This window comes from Bombyx mandarina, chromosome 01 (assembly GCF_030267445.1).
Source record: "Bombyx mandarina strain Sakado chromosome 01, ASM3026744v2".
In the NCBI taxonomy this organism is placed as follows: domain Eukaryota; kingdom Metazoa; phylum Arthropoda; class Insecta; order Lepidoptera; family Bombycidae; genus Bombyx; species Bombyx mandarina.
This window is the reverse complement of record NC_143208.1, coordinates 5,980,414-5,994,706: the sequence shown is the minus strand read 5'-3', so window position 1 is coordinate 5,994,706 and position 14,293 is coordinate 5,980,414. Positions and strand designations below refer to the sequence as shown.

The 14,293-nt window shown below is 34.0% G+C and overlaps 2 protein-coding genes across 5 annotated transcripts in view; both read left to right on the top strand.

The window, feature by feature from the left end:
* The window catches only part of Tkz (tyrosine kinase-like protein), a 56,438-nt gene extending 44,883 nt beyond the window's left edge, over window positions 1-11,555 (top strand). For all 4 annotated transcript variants that reach the window (XM_089728145.1, XM_089728147.1, XM_028176338.2 and 1 more), the window contains exons 13-14: window positions 675-921; window positions 1,531-11,555. In XM_089728145.1, the coding sequence (XP_089584271.1) occupies window positions 675-921; window positions 1,531-1,722 (439 nt within the window). In that variant the 3' untranslated portion in view covers window positions 1,723-11,555. The remainder of the gene's footprint in view (window positions 1-674; window positions 922-1,530) is intronic.
* Window positions 11,556-11,585: 30 nt separating this feature from the next.
* On the top strand, window positions 11,586-14,283 carry LOC114244497 (uncharacterized). Its single transcript, XM_028176327.2, has 4 exons — window positions 11,586-12,236; window positions 12,853-12,990; window positions 13,394-13,549; window positions 13,840-14,283. Exons 1-4 carry the CDS (start codon window positions 11,808-11,810, stop codon window positions 14,263-14,265), a joined length of 1,149 nt encoding a protein of 382 aa, XP_028032128.2. The 5' UTR covers window positions 11,586-11,807; the 3' UTR covers window positions 14,266-14,283.
* Window positions 14,284-14,293: the final 10 nt, after the last annotated feature.

The following is a 14,293-nucleotide window of genomic DNA, read 5'->3' as shown; positions in this document are numbered from 1 at the left end:
AAAAAACAAAGTGTGTGCAATTCACACGTGGTAGAAGTGAAACCTTCCAAAATTAAAATACAATTATCCTAAACGTCTTAAGTATATGTAAAATTTTGTCATTAGTAAATAATTGTAAGGTAGCGCCCTCTGTGAATTGATATTTTAATTTCACGTATAATCCTAAATTAAAATTCACTACAAGAGCTTTCATACACACGTTAGTATTAAAAAATCTCACAGATAGCGCTGTATTAAATAGTATGTATATTTCTGTCTCATTCTTTGCTGGCTTCATCCTACACATTTTTGTATTTGTGTCTCTTACCTGTCGTTTTTTCCGTTGCATCCGGTTTGAAATCACAACGATTCTAAAGAAGTTTTCACTTCAAAAAGAAAACATTCACTGAATATGGAATTTCGAAAAGGGCACATCTCTGAAAACGTAAAATGTTCAGGAAATGAAAAAAAAAAACTGATTATTTTCTAGAGCAGTGTAAAATTTAAAATATTAACTTTTAAGATATATTTTAGTGTTAATTAGCAAGTGAAAATTACTGGAATTATTATAAAATGGGTGTAGGTAAGAAGCCTTAAAACTATATGTAGGTATATGAAAAAACGTATTTGACAAAATATGCGACATGTGCCCTTTTCGAAATTGCATATTCAATTATTCTTTAATTACTTTCCAGGAATTGTCTGATCGGGAAGGGTTATCAAATTAAAATAAGCGACTTCGGCACCGACAACGAGGCGTACACTTGCGACTATTATAAAGTGGACGGTCGCATACCGCTGCCTCTGCGCTGGGCGGCCTGGGAGTCGGTGCTCCGGGGAAAGTACACGACCAAGAGCGACGTCTGGGCGTTCGCGGTCACCCTTCACGAGATATACTCGCTCTGCCGACGGCGCCCCTACGAGCACCTAACCGACTGCGAGGTACGTACGAGACGATTGACTGACGACCTTTGAAAACGTTTTGGGTACAGTGACATTAAAATTAATGAGGAATTGCTGGTGGTAGGACCTCTTGTGAGTCCGCACGGGTAGGTACCACCGCCACGCCTATTTCCGCCGTGAAGCAGTAATGCGTTGTACTTTAAAAACTGAGATCTGGAATTCGTATATCAAGGTATCAGTGTTAGCAACTCTCCCGGTTTGAAGCCCGTGAACTCACTTACAGGTTAAGGCGAAGCTGAAATAGCCTCTCAAGACTATCAGCATAGATTAGAAAAAAAAACTTAATTTTTAGCTGTCGTTTGATTATTTGAACCTCGTTCGTTAAGCGTTGATTCGATGTCTATATATTATTATAGTCGTAATCGCCCGCTTCGCTGCGCATTTAAAATTAACATTATTATTAGGGAGTCCAACACTCATATAAATATTAGCCTATCCATTAAACACATGTATTTTCTACATGGATACCAAGTTTCAAGTCAATCGGATGCATGGTTCAGTAGTTATAACGGAACATCCGTAAAAACTACTGTAGATTTATATATTAGTATAGATATAATAGAAGATGATAATTTTTATCTGTTACAGGTTTTGGATAATCTGTCGCACTTACAAGCGGACGACGGTATGTTCGAGTGTGTCGACCGCGCCCCCGGCTGTCCCCGGGACCTCTACGAGCTGATGCTGGAATGCTGGCGGAGAGACGAACTGGACCGGCCAACGTTCGGTGAGATCCATCTCTTCCTGCAGCGCAAGAGTCTCAACTACGCGACCACGTGATCCAGGCGCGTCCACTGCCCGACTCTGTTCCCGGGCGCGGAATAGCGATCGCGTCGGAGCGACGGTCGGGACCCGGGATGCAGATGCTACGCGATCGACGAACACGTCGCGGAGACGAGGTTCTGAGCTCGCGGGCGACCTTTGAACTTCTTTGTGTGTGTGTGTGCTCGATGTGCTTCGTCTTTAGTATTTGGCTCCGGCACGGTTCGTGCATTGGCCAGTGTAAAGTAATAAGATCTTTATAATTCGCTTTTTTAAGTATTTACATTTTATCAATAATAAAAATCAATTGGTATGAAATTAAATGAAATGAAATGAGATGATACGGGATGAAATATAATCTCAGTGAAATGGTCGTCATTTTTACTAAGACTTTTTCAGTGGACTTTTTGGGAGGATCCCAAGATGTTACGTTCAGCGGCTTTGTTTCACTTTCCCACATTTGTGCACTTTCACAGATACTAAACAGTTAATAAACCACTGTTATTACACATTTAAACCGGAAGAAATACTAAATAGACAAAATAAAACAAATCATACAACTTCACTCCTCGCGTTCCCGCCAAAAAGTCCCGCTCGTTGCGTTTGCGAACAATAGTCGACAAGTGTCGTGGTCGTTTCAATCGATACGTCTGCAACATTATTATATCGATTTAATAGGGTATTTGATATTTTAAAAAAGTTCGTCGTTTTTATAACGTCCGAAATTAGTTGAACTATGAATATTATCGATTCTTAATTTAAATAAATAAAATAATAGAAATGATTCAGATTCATTCAGACATAATATATGTCACGTGATCCAAAAGTATCTCTAAAAGGCTATTGCTTTATAAATGTAATTATTACTGTATCTACTAATATTTGAGTTTTAATTAACGTTTGAAATCAAATACCTTATCAAATATGATATGTAGGTTATTATTATAAATAAATTAAACTGTGAAAAGTTAGTTTATGTGTTTGTAAGTTTTTATGGAGAGTGGAGACGAGTGTGATGCTCTATCCCTTTCCCGCAAAGCGACATTCATGCTATAGTTAACAACATGATGTTTTTGTTTAACTAATATATTCATCATAAATTTTTAAGAGACAATAAATAATCATTCGACTTGCCTATTGGAGCCGCACTGTTTTAGCTTTGCGTTTGCGATTGAAACGTTGCAATGTTTTTAATTAACAATGTAATTGTGAAGCCAAAGTTAGTTTATATCAAAGAAGTTCAAAGTGTGTTTGTGTGTATATATATAAAATGCATCTCGAAATGTTTCTCGATATCGCTCCGTTAGTCGCTAAGTGATATATATATTTGCTCCGGTACGAATAGTGATTAGAACTGTAACATTGGTTACGCTGTTTCCCGATGACCCTCATATTTCATACGGAGGCGTTCGTCTTATTTTGTACTTAATGCTTAGATCGCTTTACACCCTCCGATCTCCTTCACGCACGGCTTCCGACAATTTTTTTTTTATAACCATCGATACGTTTTCGTGTGAAATATATTATTACGTAAATATATATAAATAAACAATAATTACGTATGTACGCTGTAATCTGTTCGTGGTGATCGAAAACGTTACTTATGAAATAAAGTCAGTGCCCTAGTTAGTATAAATCTTATATATATAATAATATATATGTATGTATGTATAAATTTATTTTGTTAGTCGTAAAGTTTTATCGTATAAATGTTTTTATTAATACTTTTATCGCTTTTTACTATTCGTTGGAACATCTAAATGTATTAATTTTGATTATCATAATAATAATAAAACTAATTTAACATCTGTTTTATTAACTGAAACTGTGAAGATACATACAAACGAATATTTTGTCATCACAGTTGACTATTATGATACGAACAATGTTTACGTGTTATTGATTGAAGTAATGTTTTTACGTATTTAACGAGAGGAATTCGCTCAATTATATAAAGAGATTAGATAAAATAATATTAACACATACGATGCTTTAAAATAAATAAATAAAGTTGTGAATTGAATTTCAGCGTTGCAATATAGTACAATAAATAATAATATATATGTAAAAAAAGGTATATTAGAAAATGCTACGAACAGATTACAAAAAAAAAAACTTATAGTTTATATATACATAATACATAAAGAATAGTTTTAAGAATATAACTACGTTAACCTTTATCGCTGAGTTAGAGTGACTTCGAAATTGATATCTTAAAAATTTTTTGGGTTCCTTTTCGTTTTAAACTGTTGCAATTTGCGTAAATATATTCTGAGTTTTTCGATAATTTATACTAAAAAAAGTAGATTGACACGACCGTTGCTTGGTGTCGTATATATATCGAGGTGTGAAAGGAGGAGGCTTAAGCGACATTTTGCATAATATGTCACATTTATCTTTATAATTAAAGGTGTATTTTATTTGATATTTAACAGTTCGATGTTTTTGATTGATCTTCAATTACTACAATTAAATTTTGCCCTTCAAATAGCTGAAAATGTTTTTTTTTGTTATTATGATATTTTTTCCTAATTTTAAACTTTAAATTGCTCTGCTGTAACGTTACAAAAATGTCGCTTAAACCAAATAGCGTTTCACCGCTTGATATAAAATAAATATCGATATCCGGATCCGTATTTACAACAATAAGTATGTTTTTCGTATTGATTAACTTCTTACTTCAGATGTCGATTTTGTATTATTTTGATACATAATTTCGCGATCACTATAATTCAGCGAAAATGGTCGCTCAGCAAAAGCCACGAGGGTAAAACATTGATTAAAATGAATTATAAAAAAAATTAATAAATAGGTACTGAACGCGTTTTATAATTTTTGAACATTAGCCCGTAAGCGAATTTTCGGCTTCATGCTGAGCTTTAGTTGTAACACTATTTTATGAAGCTAATGAAAAAGCTGTAAAATAAACTGCTACAATCTGATGCTAAATTTGCTGTGTATGTATGTCGCAGGGCTGTATTGCTATCATAGATGGATCTATTTTGAGGCCGTGAGGTCTAAACCATTATTACATTGAAAACTATACTTCACTACATAGTATAAAACATAGTCGCTTTCTCTGTCCCTATATCCCTATATATGCTTAAATCTTTAAAACTACGCAACGGATTTTGATGCGGTTTTTTTAATAGATAGTGATTGAAGAGGAAGGTTTATATGTATAATAACATCCATTAGATAGTGAAGAAATCAATAATAAATTACAGTTTCCCAAGCGAAGCGAGGGCGGGTCGCAAGTATGCTATATTTCAAACAGGAATGTATGATTGCTCTGCGTCCGATATAGGAATGAGGCCAGCGCAAACTTAACGCGCCCTATATCATTTTTGAATAATTACATAATCTCACTAGTGATTTCAATACGCGAATTTCTGTCATTTCTGACATTAGGCCATGTCACAGGTGTCGGGATTGGAATATTGGAAAAATTAAGAGACGATATGAAATAATGGGTTACTGTTAATTTCGTTTGAGAAATATTTTCATTTTCCTGAGGTAGCAGGTGCGAAGTGAATAGCATGTCCTGTCGTATACGACTTTATTGTTTTTTTAATGAGCATGTCCTACATATCGTTTTATCCTAGGCAGCGGCTTGGCTGTGCCATTGCTCTATCCGTGAGTGACAATTGCTAACCATTGTATATGGCATATAGTCGTCTATCTCCAATGGCAATATGCCATATTATCATTCAAATACATTACATAATGAATAATAGTATTTTATTAGTGAAAAGTCCAATGATACTAAATACTAAGTAAAAAAAAGCGTAAAGTATTTGAAGTAATATCAAACCTATAATAGCCGGCAAACTTATTGAGCATTTGTTGACGTAGTGGGGGTAAGTTTGCGCATGGTACACTCACGTGCAAAAACATTATTTACTCTGCGTCATAATGCAATTAAATTATTAAAATCAAAATATGTATTTATTTATATATTTATGAGAACATCAACAAAAAATATCGGTTAATAATTGTAATAATTTAATCTTGGGGTAAAATAGATATTCCTTCTATTAAGTCAAAACTAGAGCTGTTGCCAGGTCTTGGTTCAGTTGAAGCGAAGCTGGTATTTGTAATTTTTTTTTCGTTGTCATAATCTTGACCATCATCATCACTGTTTTTATCACCCGAGTTGCTATCATCGTGATGAGTCGACATAGGGATCATCGGTGTAGTTTACAACTCGGTCGGTTCGGTCTACTTTTTTGTCTATAATTAATTATTTTTTTGAAGATATTGGATTCGTAGTAATCGAATGTAATTTTTTTCAATTATCAGCATCCGATTATTTTCTGTTTTTTTTCATCTGAAGCCTAGCTCTTTCATAATTTGTTGTAAACTTCATACCGAGCCATTAAAGTTTATATCTTCTTTAAATTTTTTGAAGCCTTTCTACGGTACGGAGTTTCGCTGCTTGTTATGTAGTTATTATGATTACATCTTTTTATTACAGATTGAACGAAACTATCCATTCCGGTAACTTTCTTCTTCCCTGATCTTTTCTTACCCGGAGTCCAAAACACGGCGAGCAAGCCAGAGCCTTTAGCTTCGTTAATAATGCACCTAACAGTACTTACGGATGTTTTTGTTGCTTCCGAAGTCTGTTTTACTTTTTCCCATATAATTCTTCCCCTGTTTTATAATGAAGCAATATACGTCGTACACAATTTTTCTACCCTTTCTTTTGAATACTACACCAGTTTGTCGCGGCATAGTGTATTTTTTATAAAAAATCAACAAACACTCAACAAATAGCAATGGCAACAAAGTCAACAAGCAATTATAACAAATAACTTAACGATTAATAACGATAGATTTTTCACTGTACGCAAGCGTACTTTTGGGAGCAAGCGGAACAAGGGCGCGGTGCGGGACGCAAGGTTCGACTGATCTACCAATAACGCGCTCGATACGATTTCCCCTGCCGTCGCGCCTCACCCTCACCACCAAAGTGATCTAAAATTCGGTTCTGCGCAGTCAAGGTCATTTGCTCAAGAAGTTTGCCGGTTACTATACCCGTGTTGTTAACAATGATATAATTTCGTTTCAAAACTTGATTGATAAATGACGATATTTTTATTTAGTATAGCGGGTAGGTTGGGATAAATAAAAACAGCCTGATCTTAGTCTAATCGGTAGTTAAAATGCTTAAATATAGATAATAAACTGACCGGTTATAACAAATTAACGTCCTTAATGATCGCCGGCATGCAATTCAAATCGTCCACCACAATGTTTCCACACACGTTAAAGTATTTCCTACAAACGGGTCAATTGATGGTGGATAAGTATTTAGGGGATTATGCAGATATCTACTAGTGATATAGTTGCCAATACGTGTGAAGTACCAAAAAATCCTGAACCGCCCAGCTACCTCAGCAAGCAAAGTCTTTGTGAAGCTTACGCGCCTATAGAATTAATTTTGAATGTCGTTTTCAAAACGCATTTAGTAAATATATAACAATATTGAAAATCAAATAGGTTTATCTGAGATACTAATGTTTTATGCTTAATATTTCCCATTGTTTCATAATATATTTCTTCCTTTACCGCTGCTATGTCTTAGTGTGAGCATTCCCGATCCTGCGGACGGAATGGAAAGCAGTCGACGTCGCCCAAAACATGTCATTTCGGATCCTCCCGATCCACTAACGGTGCTTTTAGGTACCTCAAGCACCGGTCATAAATTAGCCCACAGACACAGCCCATTGAGTTTCTCGCCGGTTCTTCTCAGTGGGTCGCGTTTCCGATCCGGTGACAGATTCTGCGAAGAACGGCTCTTGCTAGGGTTCGTGTTAGCATCGACGTCAAGTTTGATCCCCGTGAGTTCACCTACTTGTTACGGTTACGCTGAAATAGTCTCTCAAAGCTCTCAGCATAGGCAGGAGGGAAAAAAATAGTGTGAGCTCGCATCGTTCCTGTTTGAAATGTAGGGTGGGTAGCTTATGTAGAAATGCAGTTAGTGCTTCGTCTTCTTTATTCGAAGCAGAGAACGTTCACAGAGGGACGTCAAATTAAATAATGCAATCCTTTAGCATCTATAGGTATAGTGAGAGAAGATTTTCCTTCGTAATTTTTCGGAAAAGTTCGTATTTATCGTGCTCTCCCAAATAGCTTCAGTACAATGAAATTATAATTTTTTAAGGGATTTTATGACCTGGTAACTAAGACCTTTATTTAGGTCAAGTCTTACTTTAATTTTAATAAAAACTTTTTTTATATGAAAAATGATATTATGAAATGAAGTGACGCTGATTAATATGAAACATGGCATGAAATGAAATGAGATGAGAACAGATGATATATGGCATGAAATATAATCTCAGTAACATGGTGGTCATTTACTGAGACTTTTTGGACTTTTTGGAGGATCCCAAGAAGTTACGTTCAGCGGCTTTGTTTCATTTTCCCACATTTGCGCACTTGCACAGATACTAAACAGTTAATAAACCACTGTTATTAATCATTTAAACCTGAAGAAACACTAAATAGACAAAATAAAACAAATCCCACAACTTTACTCCTCGCGTTCCCGCCAAAAGTCCAATGAAATTATTCATTTTGACATTTGACACTAAACAATAAAGTTCCTTAATAATAGATATGAAAATGTCACTCATTTAATACGATCATTCATTGACAGTTCGAGTGTCATCGTATTCCGTTAAAGATCGAGTTTTCCCGTAGGAAAATAATTACTCACTACATCTATAGCGATATTAAAATACGACATTGACAATGGCCCTGCGATATGTACACGGCAAATACATACTGAAAATCGATGTTTTATGCTCATAGCTTTCTCTTCACGTCTCAGCTAAATTAATAGACATAAGCAAACTGTTCTTCCCTATTGTAAATATTATTAGAAAGATTCCACGTGTTACATCCGATGACGTATGCAATATGTGTACGTAAAACAAAAAAAAATGATATCGTTTTTATTATAAGGACTACATCCGGTAATACATAATATATCTAAGAATATATTTTATAGTTTATTTTAGACGTTATATGACTTCTTACCTTTTTTGTTAGTTCAAGTTGAAAAATTCACTTCTAAGTTATTCACTTTCATCTAAACACTTACCGATATCATTTTATCATTGCAATCGTTTATTATGAAAACAAAAGTGTAAACCGCGCTAATATCGTGAGACCAAATCAAATATAGTGGCTAAGTTTTAATAAAATAATAGAAAAGTCCTATTTTATCTTACATTACATACAAGCAATATTATACTGCCTTACAGAATCCCGTATAGCATAAATGGAATTATATAATGTAGGTTTTATTAGAAATAAATAAAGACTTTCTCTAGACTAAGTAATAACAGTTTCACGATGTTATGTAGTTAAAGTTATTTTTAAAACAACAAAAAAATTAATATTGACAAATATAAATACATAATTATAAATTTAGTTAATCCTAATATTACAGTTTTTGAAGTGCAGTATCAAAAGTCATTGGCTTATGTTTTTCAAAATAGATCAAATAACTTTACATAAAATACTATAATAATCGCTCGAGATAAATTATATAATTTTTATTATCGAATACTAAGAAATAGGCCTACCAGTGTACAACGAAATTCAATAACTTTTTACACATGTTAACAATTATTACAAATAGTTTAAAGGAATATATAAACAGAAATCCCTTTTTTAACGTGGCTTAAAAGGCGTGAACCACGACAGTTACCAGTAAACAAAGTATTGGAATTAAAAGAGTATACGGTAGATAATAATCGTTCAACAAAACCATGCATTATTTCGAGACCCCGCAATATAAGCGAACAAAACTCCAGAGTAACTTCGCTGCCTAAATCTCGATCGGCTGACTTTGAACACCACTCATTCTTTATTCCTGTCTTTGATTCAATATGACCGTCGACAATCACTCTCACTAAAACAGTTGAGTTATATTTCTTCGTTTTTGAGTACTTTTCCAAAACAATTTTTGTTATTCGAAAAAGAAAGAAAAATTAAGATTTACAACCTTTTGTACTTAGAATAATAAAGAATATAATATAGTTAATACTTAATAGTTTTATAATTTCAGAGTTAGTCGAAATATGGACTTTGTTACGAAAATAGTAATAAAGTATTTGAATCTATTTTCTGTAGTTTTTCGTGTTATTATAGGCGAAACGTGCAGCGTGCAGGTTATACTGACAATATTTTATTGCGAATGTAATATTATATTATTTATTATGAGAGTTGCAATTTTTCTATATACAGTTGCACTTATATTCAGATACATACAGTGACCATACATCGTATGATTCACATATACCTTGAAATTTATATAATTATGATTACTAATATTAGATACACTATGGAGTTTATAAATCATACAATCTATTCTTGTAAATTAATGTTTTTTATTAATGAATTTTTAAAGAAGCACGTATTTTTTTGAAAGTCACTGCAACGATTAATATTCTCGAAAAATTATATTGTAAACATCTAATCTATTTATTGATTTAAAATATTATTAATTGTGTGTGCAGTGTATGTGTCGGAATGAAGGCTTTATTAGTGTCATAAAAAAATCTCTTTAAATCAAAACTAACGGCTTAATGAGACGAGCCTAATATAAATTGTAAGCACTATTTAGATTTAAGTACATATTTCTGTTTGAGAAGTAGATTGTTACACGGTAGTATTCACTTTTAAAATGTTACAGTCGATTTAGAACCACTTAGAATGGTAAACGTAACATTTGGCTAAATCGGTTCTAATTGTCTGTACACGATGTAATGACGATGAAAGCAGTGTCTACTGTGCGAGATGGTACCCGCATTACACAGCACTAGTAGACTGATTATATTATTACGATAGATTCGCGAATAGATTAGTTCTTGCACAGTGGACACATGCTTAATCACAGCGTAAAAAACTTAGTTTAATCTGTAGCCGTTGTAATTCAATGACGGTCAATCGATACGCACACAAATATATATCTACCAATAAAGCTATTGAACAGTTAATTAATAATAATTTTACTAGTGTATTATAACAAATCTCACATAAACTATACACGACTAGTGAAGTGAATGTTTTTACGTTATCATTATATTAAAGATGTAATAGATGTTTATACTTTCAGAGGTTAACACTTAGCTGAGGTGCTACGTTTTAATTCATAAATATTTTATAGGTATAATGTGTTCTTTACGCTGTGATTGTAGCACACGCGGACCCAATATTAAGATTATGTAAACAAAGATATCTTATTATTTTTGTGTAAGTAGGACAAGTATTATATGCATTTAAATTTCGAGATTCTAGCCTTATTTTCTTGTTTAAATACAGTAAGATAGCGATTAGTTAAGGAAAATGTAGTTTTGTAATGAATCCTCATTCCCTTGTGCTGCTGTATAATTAGTTTGTAATCTTAGGTGTTAATATTAATAATGTACAATAAAACACCCTTTCTGCCTTAGTGAAGCTATTCTTACCTTTAATGCTAAGAACGAGATATCGATTAGAATCAAATTATACCTTGTAAATACGAATTCTTATGCTGATCTTATATATCAAGCACTATGGAAAACTTAAATTCCTAACAATGGTCCAAACTTCAATCGCTTTTTTATTTATACTATACAATTATACATTTTCTACATAGATAAAGGAATAATTATTATAAAATTTAGTCTATAGATCTTATGCTTTAATTTTTATTTCATAGATGTAAAACATGTATTTGTCAAAATGCTTAATTTTCATAAAGTTTTATGAGAAAGGTCGATACCAAATGCAGTATTTTTATTTTATATTCTACAACTTTGTACCCAAATAAAAGCAATAATCTATTTAAATGGTTTTCATTTAATTTTATTACACACTGCACTTACCTTAGTTTGTATCAACGTAGGAAATAGAAACCCATTGACGAATTTTAAATTAAAAAGAAGCATTGCGTATTTAAAAAAAAAAACCGTAAATTGAATTGAGTTTATTTACAAACATACGTGTTATCGGTACACTCTTAACATTCACTTCCTGAGTTTAAATCAACATCTAATTAGAAGAGCGTTCTATAGCTGCAGAGTTTACTTGGAGCTCGAACAATGAGTTTGTCGAGTCAAATTGTTATTTGCATTTACTTAACCGAAATCGCTTTTGCTGTTAACGACAAACCAGTCGTTATTGATCAAGAGGATTCTAGGGTGGACGATGAAGATATTAGTCGCACAGAGTCGTGGGATCGTAAGAAAGGAATAGATATTACCTATTTGCCATTCATTAAAAAGCGTAATGTTGCGACAGAGAAGCACACTGAATATGAAGATGACAAAACAACAACGGAGAAAACGAAACCACTACACCCAAATGAACTTCTCTTTCCCTTGATCTACAAACAGAGTCATGTCAATAGCATGTTCAAGTTCGGCGAGAATTGGTACACTTGGTCGACCGAGAAAAGAACGGATGGATCTAAAGCGACCAATTATTACATTTGCTACGATGAGCCAAAGCGTTGCGACGATATCGGTTGGGTGAGTTTATCGATTCTTTTACGAAAATGTCTTATTCAATTATTTTAAAGAATAATTAATGAAAACTGTGTTCGGGAGCTACAATTAGGAATATTTACAATATTACAATTAGGAATTAGGAATTTACTGGTGGTAGGACCTCTTGTGAATCCGCACGAGTAGGTACCACCGCCCCGCCTATTTCAGCCGTGAAGCAGTAATGCGTTTCGGTTTGAAGGGTGGGGCAGCCGTTGTAACTATACTGAGACCTTAGAACTTATATCTCAAGGTGTGTGATGCATTTACGTTGTAGATGTCTATGGATTCCAGTAACCACTTAACACCAGGTGGGCTGTGAGCTCGTCCACACATCTAAGCAATAAAAAAAATATTGATTTATTTGTTTCGTAATTTCATAACTTCTAGAGGTAGGCTAATACTCATGAGCCCTTACGTTAAACTGGACAATTTTAATGCTATTGATACTTCGTCATCATGAGTATAGGTAGGTGACGGCATTCAAGTTATAATGTCTATGTCTTTAAACATAACAGCGCGCTAACTCTGAGCTCATGTTCAGATATAGAGAAAAATATAGTATATACTGAAACGGACACAACTTAATTCTTTGTAATAGGAACGTACGGATACTCTACCAAAATGCGCGTTTGAAATAGACTCTCTAACGCCCGATGATCGAGCGTGTATCAACAGTTTTGGTGAGGAGCACCATCTTCACTATGGAGGGTTTTGCGATGGGGCAGAGCAGATGAAGGTATTTGGTTTTTTTTTTTCTACAGAACTCTATTGTAATAAAAGCTATACATTTCATTATTTATAATCTCTTCTTTTTTATTAAACCAGAACAAATATGACTGTTTTGAAGAGTCCAATAACTTAATTGGTAAATCTTTTTGTGTACTCTATCATTCGACTATGTGTATCTTAGGGCAGGTTTGTGCTTACCTATAAAGTTCCTAAAAATATGTTCACGGGCGACTACATTAGTGGTACCACAGGGTAAAGTAATTTTATTTTAGGTTTTTAATTAACTTGCATCATTAATCTAATGTCCTTCATGTCCTATATCCTATGTAGTCTTTACCATTCAATGAAGATATTACGCTTATATTCTTTTGTGCAAAAATAATTTTCCTACTACCGGAAATAATTTTCAGGTCAGCGAAATGGTTCGTTCTTGTGGACCGCGAATACGTTCTTTGTGGCGATTTGTGCGCGTAGGTCGTCGACCTGCAAACGCGGCCAAACCGGCTGACGTAAACTCTCTCATTTGTGATGATGAAGAAGAATGTTTCGTCACTATCGAATATAGGGTAAGAAGACTTATTTAATTGAATACATAAGTTCAAAATAAATATTTCTCAATCACCATAGATGTCCAATTGGGAAGATATTGTTTTGTGGTACTATACCTAAAGCGACGAAAATAGGTGATCTAACATGTAGGAGAAAGGTCTTAGAAAATCACATAGAATCTGCTTAGATAGCCTTTTGTAATTTTTGCATTCCAAAATTAACTCGATCAGACTAGCTAATAATAATATTTGCTTGTTTTTAGTCGCGTATAGATAAGTTTTAATTAAGAAACATTTTAAATCGATAGATACATCACGATAGGATAACGTTTTCATTGCACGAGCCGACCAGGGGACAAACATTCAAAAGCGCTTTAAAACGAGAAGTGCCTAGCGACGATGAAAACAAAGTGAGTACAACCACAGAGACCCGGCAACGATCTGTTCATAGAAGCAAGAAGATCGTTCGGGAAGAAACGAAAACAAAGAAGTTCCGGGTCAAACCTAAGCCCAAAGTTGAAGGGAAAGATAACTATAAAGTTAAGGAGCGAAATGAATCCGGATATACGAGTCGGCGAGAAGACACTAAAACAAAGAAATTCCGCGTCAGGCCCAAAACCAAAGTTGAAGGCAAAGGAATCGTGAAAGAACGTAATGACTCCGGATATACGAGTCGTAGAATAAAAAACGAGATCACTTTCAAAGAGGACATATCCAATGATACTTCTGAATAAATACTGCATTAATCTGTTTATTAGAGTT